Source organism: Podarcis pityusensis, assembly GCF_964106645.2.
Source record: "Podarcis pityusensis genome assembly, chromosome: 13".
NCBI lineage: Eukaryota > Metazoa > Chordata > Lepidosauria > Squamata > Lacertidae > Podarcis > Podarcis pityusensis.
This window is the reverse complement of record NC_138038.1, coordinates 45102067-45118114: the sequence shown is the minus strand read 5'-3', so window position 1 is coordinate 45118114 and position 16048 is coordinate 45102067. Positions and strand designations below refer to the sequence as shown.

The 16048-nt window shown below is 48.7% G+C and overlaps 1 protein-coding gene across 1 annotated transcript; it reads left to right on the top strand.

Annotated features, from left to right (window-relative positions):
* METTL3 (methyltransferase 3, N6-adenosine-methyltransferase complex catalytic subunit) lies at positions 1-15483 on the top strand. The gene is made up of 11 exons (XM_080978824.1): positions 1-160; positions 1591-1793; positions 4078-4473; positions 7919-8094; positions 10272-10488; positions 11379-11566; positions 12383-12421; positions 12521-12629; positions 13421-13486; positions 13589-13701; positions 15239-15483. Exons 1-11 carry the CDS (start codon positions 67-69, stop codon positions 15348-15350), a joined length of 1713 nt encoding a protein of 570 aa, XP_080834950.1. The 5' UTR covers positions 1-66; the 3' UTR covers positions 15351-15483.
* The last annotated feature ends 565 nt before the right edge of the window (positions 15484-16048 follow it).

The following is a 16048-nucleotide window of genomic DNA, read 5'->3' as shown; positions in this document are numbered from 1 at the left end:
TTCCGGTCCTTCTCAACCCGGCCCTCCCCTCTGCCGGGACAGCCGCTGCCCGGCTAACCGGGGGCGATGTCGGACACATGGAGCTCGATCCAGGCTCACAAGAAGCAGCTGGACTCGCTGCGGGAGCGGCTGCAGCGGAGGCGCAAGCAGGACCCCCTGGGTAAGGGAAGCAGGCGAAGGAAGCGCAGGGGTGTGTGGATAGGATAGGATAGGATAGGATGCTAGGAAGCACCAGGGCAGGGCTGCATCCAAGTAAGTCCTGCTCAGAGTAGACCCATTGGTATTAATGGACCTAGGCTAGGCGCGAGTAGCTGAAGTCCATTCTCCTCTTGAGTATGGCTGAGGCTCCCGTTTGCACCATACATTTAAATCGTTACCATGCCACGTTAAAGAGTTTTGGTTTCCCAAATCCTGGGAATTGTAGCTTGTCAGGAGACACTCCTATTCTCCTCACGGAGCTACAGTTCCCAGAGTTCCCTGGGGAGAAGGGTTGGTTGCCAAACCACCCCAAGAACAGGTCCAGAACATATTTTTTTAAGAGCCCCGGTGAATCAGATCCACTATCCTCGCTGCGCCTGAATACATCTTCTGGCCAACATCGTCTTTGCGTGGGTGCCCATCTGTGCATCATCTAGTTGCTTTCATTTATTTATTTTTCGATTTTATGCATTTCAGTAATGTTACAAATCATTTTAACACTTCGAAACACGACTTCCTTCCTCCTCTTTATGCGGTTCCTTAATTTTTTAAAAAAAATATTTTCTGTGTATTCCAAATTAACTTAATCATTTATTCATCTACTTTAAATGTATACTCTTATACAGGCTTCCTCAACCTTGGCCCTCCAGATGTTTTGAGACTACAATTCCCATCATCCCTGACCACTGGTCCTGCTAGCTAGGGATCATGGGAGTTGTAGGCCAAAAACATCTGGAGGGCCAAGGTTGAGGAAGCCTGCTCTTATAGAACTTCAGGTTGTTACAATAATCCTCCCAATGTTCTTAACTGTTTACAGTTTGTTTGTAAATATTCAACAAACCATTTCCATTCTTGATTTCTTATTATCTTGATTTCTTAGTTTTCTGGTAAGTTTCGCCGTTTCTGCGTATTCCATAAAGCTTTTGTATCCATTGTTGTTTTCATTTATTAATTGACAGTGGCCTACATCATGCAGTGGCTGCGAAGCCTGCCTTTGGAGGGCATTTGTCAATATATATGCTTAGCCTAAGATGGATGTATCCACGGTTACTGTATTTTTAATGTGAGCTGATCCGGCAGGAGCTGTTCTGTTCTTTACTCTTCTTTCTTTTAGTTGCTTGTCTTCCTCCATGAAAAAATCGGTTTTAAAAGGAACCAACACCGTGTTTCCAAAAGTTCATAGCAAGCTTCATAGCAGAACATAAGAGGCAGGATGCCTTTGAGTTCCACTTGCTGGGAATTGCAAATGCAGAGAGTGCTGTGATACTCAGGTTCTGTTTTCAGGCTTCCTTTAGCAAGCCACTGTGGGAGCAGAAAACTAGACTGGATGGGCCTATGGCCTGATCCAGCAACGGCACTCTTCTTTAATGACCTCATCTTTCCTTACATCAGACCTGAGGAATCCGGACCTGGCCCTCAGCCCTCCCTTTCGAAGCGACAGTCCGGTTCCTTCGTCCGTCACGCCCAGCACCGCCACTGAGCCAGGGGATCTCGTGGCTGATCCTGAGCTTGAGAAGAAGCTCCTGCATCACCTCTCTGACTTAGGACTGGCCCTACCCACAGACGCTTTGTCTATCTGCCATGCCATTTCCACGGTGAGCATCAAAGCAATAAATCTGACTGTATGTCATTGTCTGCTTCTCCCCTGACTTGCCCTCTCCTAGGCAAGGTCTACATTCTTCCCATTGGTCTGTTCACTTTTAGGGACCCCCAGGTTTATTTGGGAGTCGGCACATCCTCTGCAGGATCCATTATCATTATTATTATTATTATTAAAAATTATTTATACTTTTCAAGTTTTTACATTTCACTACTTTTGAACATTTCATTAATTTTACAATCATTTTGACATTTCAAAACTTGACTTCCTTCCCCCTCCTTAACTTTATTTTTAATATATTCTGCATATCCAAATTAACCTAATTTGTTCTTTGATTCATCTTCTTTAAATATATACTCTCATGAAACTTCTGGTTATTACAATAATATCCTCTGCAGGATCCTAAGAGTCTTGTTTATTCTTTAAAAAGTGAGCGGGGCATGGTCCACTTTGTTGCAAAGAAAAACAACTAAAGCTTTATTATTAATTTATTTAAACTCCCACCTTTTTCCCTGATGGGACTCAAGGTGGCTTACAGATAAAAACAAAAATCACTAAAAAACATGGGGGGGGGGGAATAATAAAAAATAAGACATTAATAGAATTAAAACTATACATATGTAAAGCCAGTTTAAAACTTACAAATAATTACAATAAAAACAGAATGGCATTAACTATGCTTCCTTCCCATCAGGGCACCCAAAAGTCATGGCTCTTTCAGTATGATTTTCTGTCCCCAGATGCACCCCCAAATTCCACTCTTCGGTGGCAGAGGCTCCCAGAGGGGCCTTGCAGATCATTAAAATCAAAACACCAAGACAGTCTGTGTCCAGGCTTATACAGTCATACCTTGGATCTCAAACACCTTGGCTCCCAAACAAATCGGCTCCCGAACGACCAAAACCTGGAAGTGAGTCTTCCGGTTTTCGAATGTTCTTTCAGAAGCCGAATGTCCAACGGGGCTTACAGGGCTTCTGATTGGCTGCAGGAGCTTCCTGCAACCAATCAGAAGCCGCGCTTTGGTTTTCGAATGTTTTGGAAGTCGAACGGATTTCTGGGACGGATTCTGTTCGACTTCCGAAGTATGGCTGTAATTTAAAAGACATGAAAGGAAGACAAGGATGGGGAGTGGGGAGGGGAAAAGTTGCTTGGGCACCGGTTTTTAAAATTAGCTTTCTTATAATGACCAGATGAGATGGAAACTGTTCTGGTAGATTGATGGAACAGCCATTACCACATGAGACAAAGGAAGAGACAAAAAAAGCAGGCTGATATCTCAGCAGAGCCAAGGGACCATCCCTGCCTCCCATTTGCTGTAGCAATTTCCCCTCTCTCTCCAGAGCAGAGCAAAAGCTTACATGTTCCATATAAACTTGGTGAGGTTAAGCGGTTTATTTGTTGCTGCTTTGCTTAGTCTGTTGCTGTTTTGATCGTGACAGGCTGGTCTCATAGAAACATAGGAAGTTGTCTCAGTATTCACGGGGTCTCTGCCATGGGAGCATATTCACCCAGTGCTTTTCCAGCTGCACTGGCTCCTGGTGGAGTACAGGGTCAGATTTAAGGTGCTGCTTTTGACCTTTAAAGCCCTTCGCGGCCTAGGACCCTCGTACCTACAGGACTGCCTCACCCGGTATGCCCCACGGAGAGGGGTCCATAAATAGCAACACCCTAGTTTTCCCGGGCCCTAAGGAAGTCAGATTAGCCTCAACCAGGGCCAGGGCCTTTTCAACACTGGCTCCGGCCTAGTGGAACACTCTGCCTCATGAGACCAGGGCCCTGCAGGATCTGATTTCTTTCTGCAGGGCCTGTAAGACAGAGTTGTTCCGCCTGGCCTTTGGCTTGGAGCCAATATGATTCCCTCCCTCTCTTTCTTTTTTCTTTTCCTTTCTCCTCCTGCGATGAGGCTACATTTTAATATTTTAATGTTTCAATATTTTGATGTTGTATTTTAATTTTGTTTTTAAGTTGTAATCATTCAACTTGTTTTTATTATTGCTTGTTAGCCGCCCTGAGCCCGGCCTTGGCTGGGGAGGGCGGGGTATAAATAAAAATTATTATTATTATTATTATTCTCTACACTGACTGGCAGTCTCTCTCCATGGCTTCAGACTGGTGTCTCCCAGCCCTACCTGGAGATGCTGGGGATTGAACCCAGGACCTTTTGCATGCAAGGCAGATGCTTTGCCACTGAGCCACAGCTCTTCCACTCCCCTGTCGTCTGATGCTGCTGGTCCACACCTCCTCAACCTCCTCTGACTGGCTTACTCCTTCTCCCGCAGCCCGAAGCCCCCGCCACTCAGCGGAGCGTGGAAAGTCTCTTGCAGAAGTTTGCGGCGCAGGAGCTCATCGAGGTCAAACGGGGCCTCCTCCAGGATGACGACCAGCCCATGCTGGTCACCTACGCTGACCACTCCAAGCTCTCCGCCATGATGGGTGCCGTGGCCGAGAAGAAGGACTCCGGGGAAGGGGTCGGGCCCGGAGGGCCAAAGAGGAGAGCCGGGGAGCAGGATGCCGGGGTTCCCGCCTCCGCGTCCGGGGCCGCTCCCTCTGCCTTGGCGTCTTCCGAGGTGCTCAAGGAGCCCCCCAAGAAGTCTCGCAAGCAGGCCTCGGACCTGGACCTGGAGATTGAGAGCCTGCTGAGCCAGCAGTCGACGAAGGAGCAGCAGAGCAAGAAGGTAGGGGAGGGGAATGGGTAGTCCAATTGTGCGAGTACTTGGAGCTCGCAAAGCTGACAGATGAGAGATAAACCTAAAAAATTGGTGAAAGAAGAATGGGAATGTTTAAATAATTATTTAGGGGACAAGGGCTCAGCAAGAAAGATCTGGCTACGTTTAGAATGATACTGCATAGAGAAATGTTCCCAGATACCAAGATGAGGGATTCTTTTGGAATGCAGATAGAGATAATTGATAAGAATAATGATCTGTTGTGAGCTTGACGGAAGTGTACAATAGATGAGCTCTCCTGCTTTGGCTCATCTTCCTTTTTCTTTTTCTTTTTTCCCCCTATTTTTCTTTTTTCTTTTCTTTTATCTTTCCCATAGTTGCTTATGTTCTGTGTCGTGTACTTCGATATTTTTTGTAGTTTTTAAAGTTTTTTTTCATTACTATTAAGGAATTTTCCTTTGTAATTTTGGTTGTCTATATTTATATGTACCTGTTTAAAGCAAAAAAAAAGTTAAAAAAAAAAGAAGGGAGGGGAGGGAGGGAGGGACGGCTGCTAAATCCCAGGGTAGTCGTGAAAAACCAGTGGAGTCTTGTCCCTGAGGGCAAATGGCACACTGCCTCACCAACCCCAGCCCGCCCTCGGCCAGCCCTCACTTGCCCATCTTATCCTGAGGAGGCCACTGCCTGCCAACTTCCTCCTCAAGTTTTCTTGTAATTCACAGCCAGCTGTTCCCTTTGGCAGTATCCTGAGAATGCCCTCATCAATACTAATACTAATACTACTACTACTACTACTAATAATAATAATTTATTATTTATACCCTTCCCATCTGGCTGGGTTTCCCCAGCCACTCTGGGCGGCTTCCAACAGAACACTAAAATGCAATAACCTATTAAACATTAAAAGCCTCCCTAAACAGAGCTGCCTTCAGATGTCTTCTAAAAGTTTGGTAGTTATTTTTGTCTTTGACATTTGGTGGGAGGGCGTTCCACAGGGCGGGTGCCACTACCGAGAAGGCCCTCTGCCTGCTTCCCTGTAACTTGGCTTCTCGCAGCGAGGGAACCGCCAGAAGGCCCTTGGCACTGGACCTCAGGCAGAAAGATGGAGGTGGAGACGCTCCTTCAGGTATACTGGACCGAGGCCGTTTAGGGCTTTAAAGGTCAGCACCAACACTTTGAATTGGTCTTGGAAACATACTGGGAACCAGTGTAGGTCTTTCAAGACTGGTGTTATATGGTCTCGGCGGCCGCTCCCAGTCACCAGTCTTTTCAGGCCCACTTTTGTTTGAGATAGAAATACAGTAATCACAATACACAAAGTGCAACAGGCTGAATAATCATAACAGTGAACATTTTATTGGTTGTTTCCTAACATAAAGGTCAAGCCCAGTATGTGCAACATATACAGTTCAAATATACGATATATAACCTATGAAAATACATTTCTTCTTTTCTTATCCGTTTCTTCTTGTGAGTTCCTGTGTAACACAATCCTTAGGTAAAAATAGAAAAGTCTTCAAGGTAACGAGAACAACACAGCTGATGTAGACTGCTGGTGCAGGCACAAACTGCTAACTTGGGCAGAACAAGGTTTCCGGATATCTCCTTTGTTTCAGCCCGAAGGGCTTCCTCAGCTGATATTAGATCTATACAATATAAATAAACGCATAGTAATACAATATCATTTATATGTAAGTTAAACAATGGGGGAGCTAGGATACAACCTTGCTTAACTCCCCTTGTGCCTGGCACGGCTCCTGTGAGCTTCCCATTTGTAGAGCTACGCACTTTCAGCACAGTGTTTTCTTATAGGCATTTAATCAAGAACAATAATCTTTTGTCTATACTTGAAGCGTTCAACTTATCCCAACAGTCTTATTCAAGAGATTGAATCGAATGCAGATTTCAGATCAATGAAAGCTGCATAGAGCACACTACCTGGTTTCTTAACATACTTATCTATAAAATGGGCTAGTACAAAGCAATGGTCTGTAGCTGATCTGCCTTGTCTAAATCCTGCTTGCTCTTTGGCAAGAATAGCATCATCAGTTATCCAATCAACTAGCTTATTGTAAAGATGCTTTACAATAACCTCCTTTTTACACTTAAGTGTTGCCCTTGAAGACGTCAGCAGGGAGGAAAATGACAGCATAAAGAGAATTAGTTGGCTCCAGCTGTCATTGGCTCTGGCGCCACCTGCTGTTGGCCTCTCTGCTTTCCACCCAATGAGCACCAGCCGGTCCTGGCAAAATTTGTTTTATTTTAGGATTAGGCATTTACAGCCTTCCTTTCATTATGCAGTCCCAAAGTGGGTTATGTACATCTCAGTGCAACACCTAGACATTTATACTGGAGGTGTATTCTGATCTGGTGCTGCCCCCCTCAAAGACCTGTACAGAAAAAAGGCGCTCCTGATCTGACGTTGAAATGTATACACAGTCGTAACTTGGAAGTCGAATGGAATCCGTTCCGGAAGTCCGTTCGACTTCCGAAACATCCGGAAACCAAAGCGCGGCTTCTGAATGGCTGCAGGAAACTCCTGCAGCCAATCAGAAGCTACAGAGGCTCCGTCGGATGTTCGGATTCCAAAGAATGTTCGCACACCAGAACACTCACTTCCGGGTTTGCGGCGTTCAGGAGCCGAAACGTCCGAGTATCAAGGCGTTCATGATCCAAGGTACAACTGTAGTGAGAAGGCCAGATGCACCTTGGAAGGGGAAACATTCCACAGTTTGGGGGGCCACCACAGAGAAGGCTCTCTTGTGTACTGCTGCCCCACGAACTTCACAGGGTGGCTGAAAGGTCAGCAGGGCATCCCTGCACATCGCAACACCTGGGCAGGTCTGCATGCTTGGGGTCTAGAGTCCATAATTTTCCCAGTGTGCTGTCTCCGTCGATGGTCAGTTGGATGGTGTACCCTAGGGGTGGGGGTCAGGATCTGGCCAGCAGGGAGGATGCTGAGCGCACACACACACACACATACACGCTGTGGGCCACTTTTACAAGTGGGTGTGTCCGCACACCTGTCACGTCAGCTGATATCACAATGACATCAAGTGTTGCAACTTCAAAGAAGAGAATCCTTGATTCTTTCCGTTTCAGGCATGCCTTCAAACTGTGGCTGCAAAGTAGCATTTTTGCCTTTGCATCCTGGCTCAAACTCAACCCAGGAGACGAGTGGGGCTTGCAGTCATTTAGCTCCAAACGCCAAGCCCTGCTTTCAGGAAGGATTGGCCGCACGTGGGAGCTCCCGATATGATGACATATACCTCCCCTTAAAAAGAAAAAAGCCCCCCCCCCCAGAAAAAGACCTGCCCTCTTAGCAAGCAATGTGGATGGAGACCAGAAATGAAGATTAATTGCAGTTGGAACCATGAAGACTGGAAGCCCAGGCAATTTTTTTGTGTGTGTCTTTCTTTCCACTGACCTGGTCTCGGCCTCCTTGCCTCCCCAGGTGAGCCAGGAGATCTTGGAGCTGCTGAACACGACGACGGCCAAGGAGCAGTCCATCGTGGAGAAGTTCCGCTCACGAGGCCGGGCGCAGGTGCAAGAGTTTTGCGACTACGGAACCAAAGAAGAGTGCATGAAGGCCAGTGACGCCGACCGGCCGTGCCGAAAGCTCCACTTCCGGTGAGCCTCTGGGGTTCAGTGAGCCCCGAAACAGTTTTGGAAATGCTGCAGGACTTCGAGAAACTTTTAGAGTGGGATCTTGGAAGTCAGGCTTTGTGACTGAGCGCCGGGGTCTTTCTCCATGCCGTGTCTTGGCCTTGCTTTATAAAACCAGCCCCGGTGAGTCAGACTAAAGATGCAGGTGACCTAGTTTCTGAAGATGGTTCGGAAACTCCAGCTGGTGCAGAACTTGGCTGCCAGGTTGCTCACCCATGGGGCAAGATCGTTTTAAGCATATAACGGCAATCCTGGCCCGGCTGCACCGACTGCCAATTAATTTCTGGGCCCAATTCAAAAGGTTGGTTTTGACCTATAAAGCCTAAAAGGGCCCAGACCGCAATACAGTGGTACCTCGGGTTACAGACACTTCAGGTTACAGACTTCGCTAACCCAGAAATAGTACCTCAGGTTAAGAACTTTGCTTCAGGATGAGAACAGAAATTGCGCAGCGGCAGCAGGAGGCCCCATTAGCTAAAGTGGTGCTTCAGGTTAAGAACAGTTTCAGGTTAAGAACGGACCTCCAGAACGAATTACCGTATTTTTCGCCCCATAGGGCGCATCGCCCCATAGGACGCGCCTAGTTTTTTTGGGTTGGTGGGGAAATAAATAAATAAAAATTCCCCCCCCCCAGGCACGGGGCTGGCGCGGGGGAAGCCCGAGCTTCCGCCGACCCCAGCCCCCAGAACAGCCTGCTATCCGCAAGCCTAGGGAGCCGCGCCGGTCTTCCCAGGCTTGCGGAGAGCTGCGCGAAGCCCGGGCGCACTCTTCAGCGGCCCCAGGCTTCGGAATGCAGGCAGCTCTGCGCAACCTTTGGGAACCCAGCGCGGCTTCGCGCCAGGCTCCCGAGGGTTGCGCAGAGCTTCCTGAATCCTGGAGAGCGAGAGAGGTCGGTGCGCACCGACCCCTCTTGCTGTCCAGGATTCAGCGAAAGCTTGCATTCGCCCCATAGGACGCACACACATTTCCCCTTCATTTTTGGAGGGGAAAAAGTGCGTCCTATAGGGCGAAAAATACGGTAAGTTCTTAACCCAAGGTGCCACTGTACCTTGAGGGCAAGCTCTCTCTGTATGCACCAACCCAGACCCCGCATTGATCAGTTGAGGCCCCTTCCATGTGAGGTCCGGAGTGTGGCAACATGAGAACGGGCCTCTTCTACAGTGGCTCCCTGCTTTTGGAATGCTCTCCCCTGGGGAGCTTCATTACATACCTTTAGGTGCCAGGAGAAACCATTCCTCTATAATCAGGATTTTGACTAATCTATGGTTCCCAACCTTTTTTTGGCCATGTCCCACCTAAGCATCTCGAAAATCCTGATTCCCCCATCCCACCCCACCCGCCGGTGACATATAATTCTTATTATTCAAAAAGTGATATCCAATTCATGTGGAGGAAACCTAAAAAGCCATTAACTGTTAATAACTCATTCTCAAATTGCCCCCCTTAAAAATCAAATTGCCCCCCTGTGGGAACCATGGCTCTATATCCTTTTAAACTGTGTGGGTTGTGGGGTGTTATGGTTTTGTTTGGTATTGTGTTACACATTTTTGTGTTTTTATACTGTGAAACTGTATACTGATCCTCTGATGAAGGTAAAGAAATTTAATTAATAATTATAACAAAATCCAAAACAGTAACAATTAACTGCACATTTATTCAAAATCCAGCTAAAGTGGTTTAGTTTAATTAATCCAACAAAACTGATGAATTTGATCCAATGATGCCACCTTTTCAAAGTCCGATAGTCATTCACAACTCCAGTGCCCCTGCTGCCAACCCCTTGCCTCTTAGCTCCCACCACTAGGTAATCCCACCACTGATTCCACTGCTTTAGAGAACCACCAGTTTAGATGAACTTTAATAATTATTCATATCTGAACCGTGCCTTCAAGGGGGTGGGATATTTAGTTTGCCATTTTATTTCTAATTATTAAGATAGGTTGCCTTTCGCACGGGCCTTTCAAAGTCGCGTATCGTAAAGCCCAAACCCAGAAATATGTGAATCCTGTTAAAATCACATCCAGTCGAGCAGTCGGGTGTGTGTGTGTGTGTGTGTCAGAGGCTTCATATGAAACGGTCCAAGGTGGACGTGAAGCAAGGTAAAATCTAGAGAAGCAGCCAGCCACCCCTTCTCCTTGCAGCCGCATCATCAACAAGCACACGGACGAGTCTCTGGGGGACTGCTCCTTCCTCAACACCTGCTTCCACATGGACACCTGCAAGTACGTCCACTACGAAATCGACGCCTGTGCTGACCTGGACACCCCTTGCGGGCGGGAGCTGAGCTCGGGCCAGGAGCTGGCGCTGCCCCAGGCGGTGGGGAGGGACTCCAGCGTGGACCGCCTTTTCCCTCCGCAGGTACCCAGGGCTGGCCGCAGCGGATATCTGCAGCAGTGGGGAGGCGGGGAGGCATCCATGACTTGGTACGAGGCAGCTTCCTGTGGATGCCGCCTTAATTACAGCGGAACCTCGGGTTACGTCCCTATCTGGATATGTAGTCTTCGGGTTGCAAAAGGAGCAAACCCGGAAGTATTTTTCCAGGTTTTGCTGCTCGCACATGCACAGAACTGCTCTATCAGCCGTGCACAGAAGTGGCGCCTCTGGTTACGGATTTTTGGGGTGCACAGAGACCCCTGGAACGAATTACCGTATTTTTCGCTCTATAAGAAGAAGAGAAGAGTTTGGATTTGATATCCCGCCTTTCACTCCCCTTCAGGAGTCTCAAAGCGGCTAACATTCTCCTTTCCCTTCCTCCCCCACAACAAACACTCTGTGAGGTGAGTGGGGCTGAGAGACTTCAAAGAAGTGTGACTGGCCCAAGGTCACCCAGCAGCTGCATGTGGAGGAGCAGGGAAGCGAACCCGGTTCCCCAGATTACGAGACTACTGCTCTTAACCACTACACCAAAGATGCACCAGACCACAAGACGCACCTAGTTTTTGGAGGAGGAAAATAAGAAAAGAATATTCTGACTCTCAGAAGCCAGAACAACAAGAGGGATCGCTGCGCAGCGAAAGCAGCGATCCCTCTTGCTGTTCTGGCTTCTGGGATAGCTGCGCAGCCTGCATTCGCTCCATAAGACGCACACACATTTCCCCTTATTTTTTGGAGGGAAAAAGTGAGTGTTATAGAGCAAAAAATACGGTAAATCCATATCCAGAGGGTCCACTGTATTTTGATTTTTTTTTGAAGCACTTCTCCATGTTCTCTAAGGTTTTCCCTTCCCCGTTTCCTCTCTTTGCCCCCAGTGGATTTGCTGCGACATCCGCTATCTTGACGTCAGCATCCTGGGCAAGTTCGCTGTCGTGATGGCCGACCCGCCTTGGGACATCCACATGGAGCTTCCGTACGGGACCCTCACGGACGACGAGATGAGGCGCCTCAACATCCCCGTCCTGCAGGACGAGGGGTTCCTCTTTCTGTGGGTCACCGGCCGGTATGGGACATTAACCCAGCTTGTTCTTCCTCCGAGGATCTCCCCTTTCCCCTTCATGCTCACGACGACCCTGGCAGGTAGGGCAGGCAGAGGGATAGCATCACCCAGTGAGTTTGGTGGCCGAGACGGGATTTGAACCCTGGTCCAGCAGTCTAACCACTACACCAGGTATTCCCCACCCTACAGCCCTCCCGATATTCTTGTGCTCTGAACTCCCATCAGCCCCTAGGCAGCATGGCTCAGGAGGGGATCTGTGGCTGAGAAACGCCTGGCAGGACCAGATTCTCCCACGTACCGCCATCTCGGCAAGACCCAGAGTCGCCTCCAGAGGGCGACAGAGAACCAGGAAGAACCTGGCTTCTTAGAGCGGTAGATAGATCCATGTTAGGTCTAAGTAACCTTTTCGGGGCCAGGAAGGAGTGGAACCAGAGGAAAAAGCAGATGGAACAATGAATCTAAATGCTGCCTTTGTACTGTAGGCTACGGTCTGTACACATCGAACTCTAGCCTCCATCCAGGCAGACAAGAGGCATTCTCAGAGGTCAAGTGCAGCCAAAATACAGAGGCTGTGAAGTAGGGCCCGTGTGGCCTGGGGGCCAGTTAAAAGAGGCAGGAGGGACACATTGAGATTCTCCCACCTGCGAGGTAGGAGCAAGCTTGTTCTGGAGTGGGAAAGAGTGTTAACAGCCTCAACCCATTCAACTATGGGGCAACAAGAGACAGGGGTGGAAAGGGTCTCTCTCTTCCCCACTCATGAGCAGCCATGATTCATTCACCATTCATATTGCTCTTTTCTCTCTCTGTTGCAACCGCAAGGGCCATGGAACTCGGCCGGGAGTGCCTGAATCTCTGGGGGTAAGTGCCAAAGGTGGAGGGTCCTCTCCTTTCTGGAACCCCTCTTCTTTCTGCTCAGTCTCACTGCCTGCTGTCCTCCCCCCTCCCTCTGCTTTCTAGGTACGAGCGAGTAGATGAGATAATCTGGGTGAAAACAAACCAGCTCCAGCGCATTATCCGGACGGGGCGGACAGGCCACTGGCTCAACCATGGCAAAGAGCACTGCTTGGTAATTGGGATGGGGGGAAGAGAGAAATTAGGTTAGGAATCCCATGGAAACGGAAAGCATACAGGAGTCCTGGTTATTTTGGGGTGGAGGGAGACGCACAGGCAGTCTATAATTATCAGCATGTTGGCTCGTCCATGTATAATCCCTCAAGTGCAGAACTTGGGCATGCTGGAGAGACTTTAAAAAAGCAAGCTACTAGCCCTCGGGCTGTTGAAAAGAACCGAGAGATACCCCATGCCTTTTCCATCCCCCTGGCTTTCCCTGGCTGAAAACAACACCCAAATTATTGAGAACACTAGATTACAGCGGGGGGTGGGGGGTGGAAAATAAATCCTGGGCCACTGCTCATTGTTTTGTGGGCTCCACAAAGCCCACTGAAATGCTTAGCCTGTGGCCTGTACTTCTCTGCCTCGCCTGGGGTGGGGAGTCTGTCAAAACACCTTTCCTGGGTGTCCTATTTCTTTAGAACGCTTGGTCCGTGCAATATTGCAGGTGATAACAGTGCCAATTCACTGCAATGGATAGCTCAGGGATAGCCAACACCGTGCCCTCCAAATGTTGTTGGACTCCAACTCCCATCAGCCCCAACACTGAAGAGATGATAGGAGATGTAGTCCCAACACTATCTTTGCAAAAGCTGCTCTTAGCGGCTTCACCTTAGAGGGGAAGGTAATGCCTCGCCCCTTCTTTTGAGGAGCCCTGCAATAGAGGACGCAAAGCATTGCATGTAAATGGGCACAAGTTACGGAGGAGCCCAATTGTGCCTGAACCATCTTTTTTTTTGTGGGCAGGTCGGGGTGAAAGGAAACCCCCAGGGCTTCAACCGAGGTCTTGACTGCGACGTCATTGTGGCAGAGGTAAGGCAGAGAGTTGGGTCAGCCCAACACTGGATCCAGGGGTGGCGGAAAGATCCCCCCCCCCCCCAATATTTACTGTCTGTGAAATTTACTGTCCCGCAGGTACGCTCCACCAGTCACAAGCCAGACGAGATCTACGGCATGATTGAGCGGCTCTCGCCTGGGACCCGCAAAATAGAGCTCTTTGGGCGACCCCATAACGTCCAGCCCAACTGGTGAGCGTCACCCATCCCCTTTGACCCTGAACCGTTGAATGACCTCTCAACTCTCTCTTTAAGATTTGAACTCTGCGGCAAAGCCCATGGTTCTCATGTCAACTTTGACAGAATTTAGAAATGTAGTCCATGGTTCGATCCCTGGGATCTCCCAAGTAGGACTGGGAATATCCCATCTGCAGCCCAGGAGAGCTGCTGCCAGTCAGTACTGAGCTAGATTGATCAATGGGCTGACTTGGCATCCTTTGCTGTTCCCAATCCAGCCCAAGCCATGCGAGGAAAGGGAATTATTTTTATGCCCTTTCTGGGACCCAATTGAAAATTTAGCTTTAGAATCTTAAGTCCGTTCAGATCGCTCGACGGATTTTCAAACTTCCGAGTAAATTTCAGAATTTGTTTGTGCTGTTTAAAGGATGTTGCTGAGAGTATACATCAGACACGTCAATGAGCTCCTCTTAGTGCCAGATTAAGAAGTCACCCTACTTGGTGTGTGTTTTTTAAGAAAAGCAACCCCAAGTAGTCTTTGGAAAGGTTTAAGACAGGGGTAGCCATCCAGATGTTCTTATCCTCTCCCATCAGCCCCAGATGTGGAGCTGCATGTGGAGAGCATGTTAGCTACTCCTGCCCTACACAAATCAAAGTTTGCATCTCTCTCTTAAACCTGCTGAATTACGTCTCCTTTAAAACCATACCAACAGTTGTGGCCTCCCTAACCAAAGAATTCCAGGCACTGTAGTTTGGCAAGAGCATCCCTGCTTCAAAGAGCCTCAGCTGCTGGAAACATGTGAGCTGTGACCCCTATGCAGCATTTGCAGTCAGCCAGGTCAGGGCTCAGCTTGAGGGGAGCAAGTCTGCCTGGGAACTGAAGATGGGAGAAGAGCGTTCTCAACCAAAGGTCCATCTAATCGAGCATCCAGTTCTCACTGCGGCTAACCTGATGCCCCAGTGGGAAACCAGCAAGCAGAATTGTAGCACAGGCGCCATCTCCCCTCCTGTGGTTTCCAGCAACTGGGATTCAGAAACATCGCTGCCTCTAGTTGTGGAGGCAGAGGATAGCCAATGTCACTATTAGCACCTCAATGGCCTTCTCTTCCCTGAATCTGTCCAATCCTCTTGGAAAACCATCCAAGTTGGTGGCCGTCAAATGAGGTTTTGCTTAAAGATGCAACATTACGCTTGGTGGCAACTCTAAATAAATAGACAGAGATCTGGTGATCTGATCTGGGTAGGTGGCAGATACTGTTATTGCTACTATTATTTAGGGGGCAATCCTGTCCACGGGAATGAGTTGGGTTAGGATGCAGCCGATTTGTGGCTGAGTGAGGAGCCTGAGCTCAGCCAAAGATACCTTGGCATTCTCTTCCCACTTAGATCTCAGCAGCTGATAATCAAAAGTTTTCCACCAGTGCCCTTTAACCAGTCCTTCACTCAGCCTCACACTGGAACCACAACACAGGTTTTATATAGACCCCCTTTCCTCATTCCCTCCACCCTCCCCTTAAATCCATCCTCTCTCTCTCTTTCTCTCACGTCTTAGGATCACACTTGGTAACCAGCTGGACGGAATCCACCTGCTGGATCCAGATGTGGTGGCTCAGTTCAAACAACGTTACCCAGACGGAATCATCTCCAAGCCCAAGAATATGTAGAGGGGAGACAAGGGGAGATTTCAGCGCGATGGACCAAAGGGGGTGTTTTGCAGGGGGTGCTGGCAAAAGCAATGGATTGTATTCTAATATAGGGTGGTTTTTTTCCAAAATAAATAAAACAAAATGGATTCTTTCTCCATAGCCGAGACTTGGGAAGAATGTGGGACGTAGAATCGAGAGCCCAGTTCCTGTGGAAGATGCTGTTTACCCCCTAGAGGCACTTGGTGATTGATAGGTAGAAGGCTGCAACTCCCTCGACCCTAACCCACCCATTATTCTGCCTGTATTCCTTGCTGGTGGGTCTTGGAAGCAGCTCACCAGCAAGGTGAAGCTTCTGGGCACAGGAGAGGGGATGGGTAAGACCTTGCTCCTGGACTTTGGATTATCCCACTGAAAGGCTGCATGAGATGAGGGACCAGCCTCTTGCTCCTACCCTCTCCTCCCTTCAGGGCAGGGGGAAATTCCACACAAGGTGAAGATGAGCTCCTGCTGCTCCTTCCCCTCTCATGTGAAGCTGGCTGGTTGCTGTGGCTCTACGGTGCTGGATCCCAGTCACCGAGAGGAGGCAATGAACGGAGCGCAGCTCAGTGGGAACGAATGTGTTTAGCATGCAGAAGGTTCCAGATTTCAGGCACAGAAGGAGGCCCCTATGTGCTTCTGCAAGGAGCTGGAGTCTGAAGGTAGAGGGTTGTTGCACT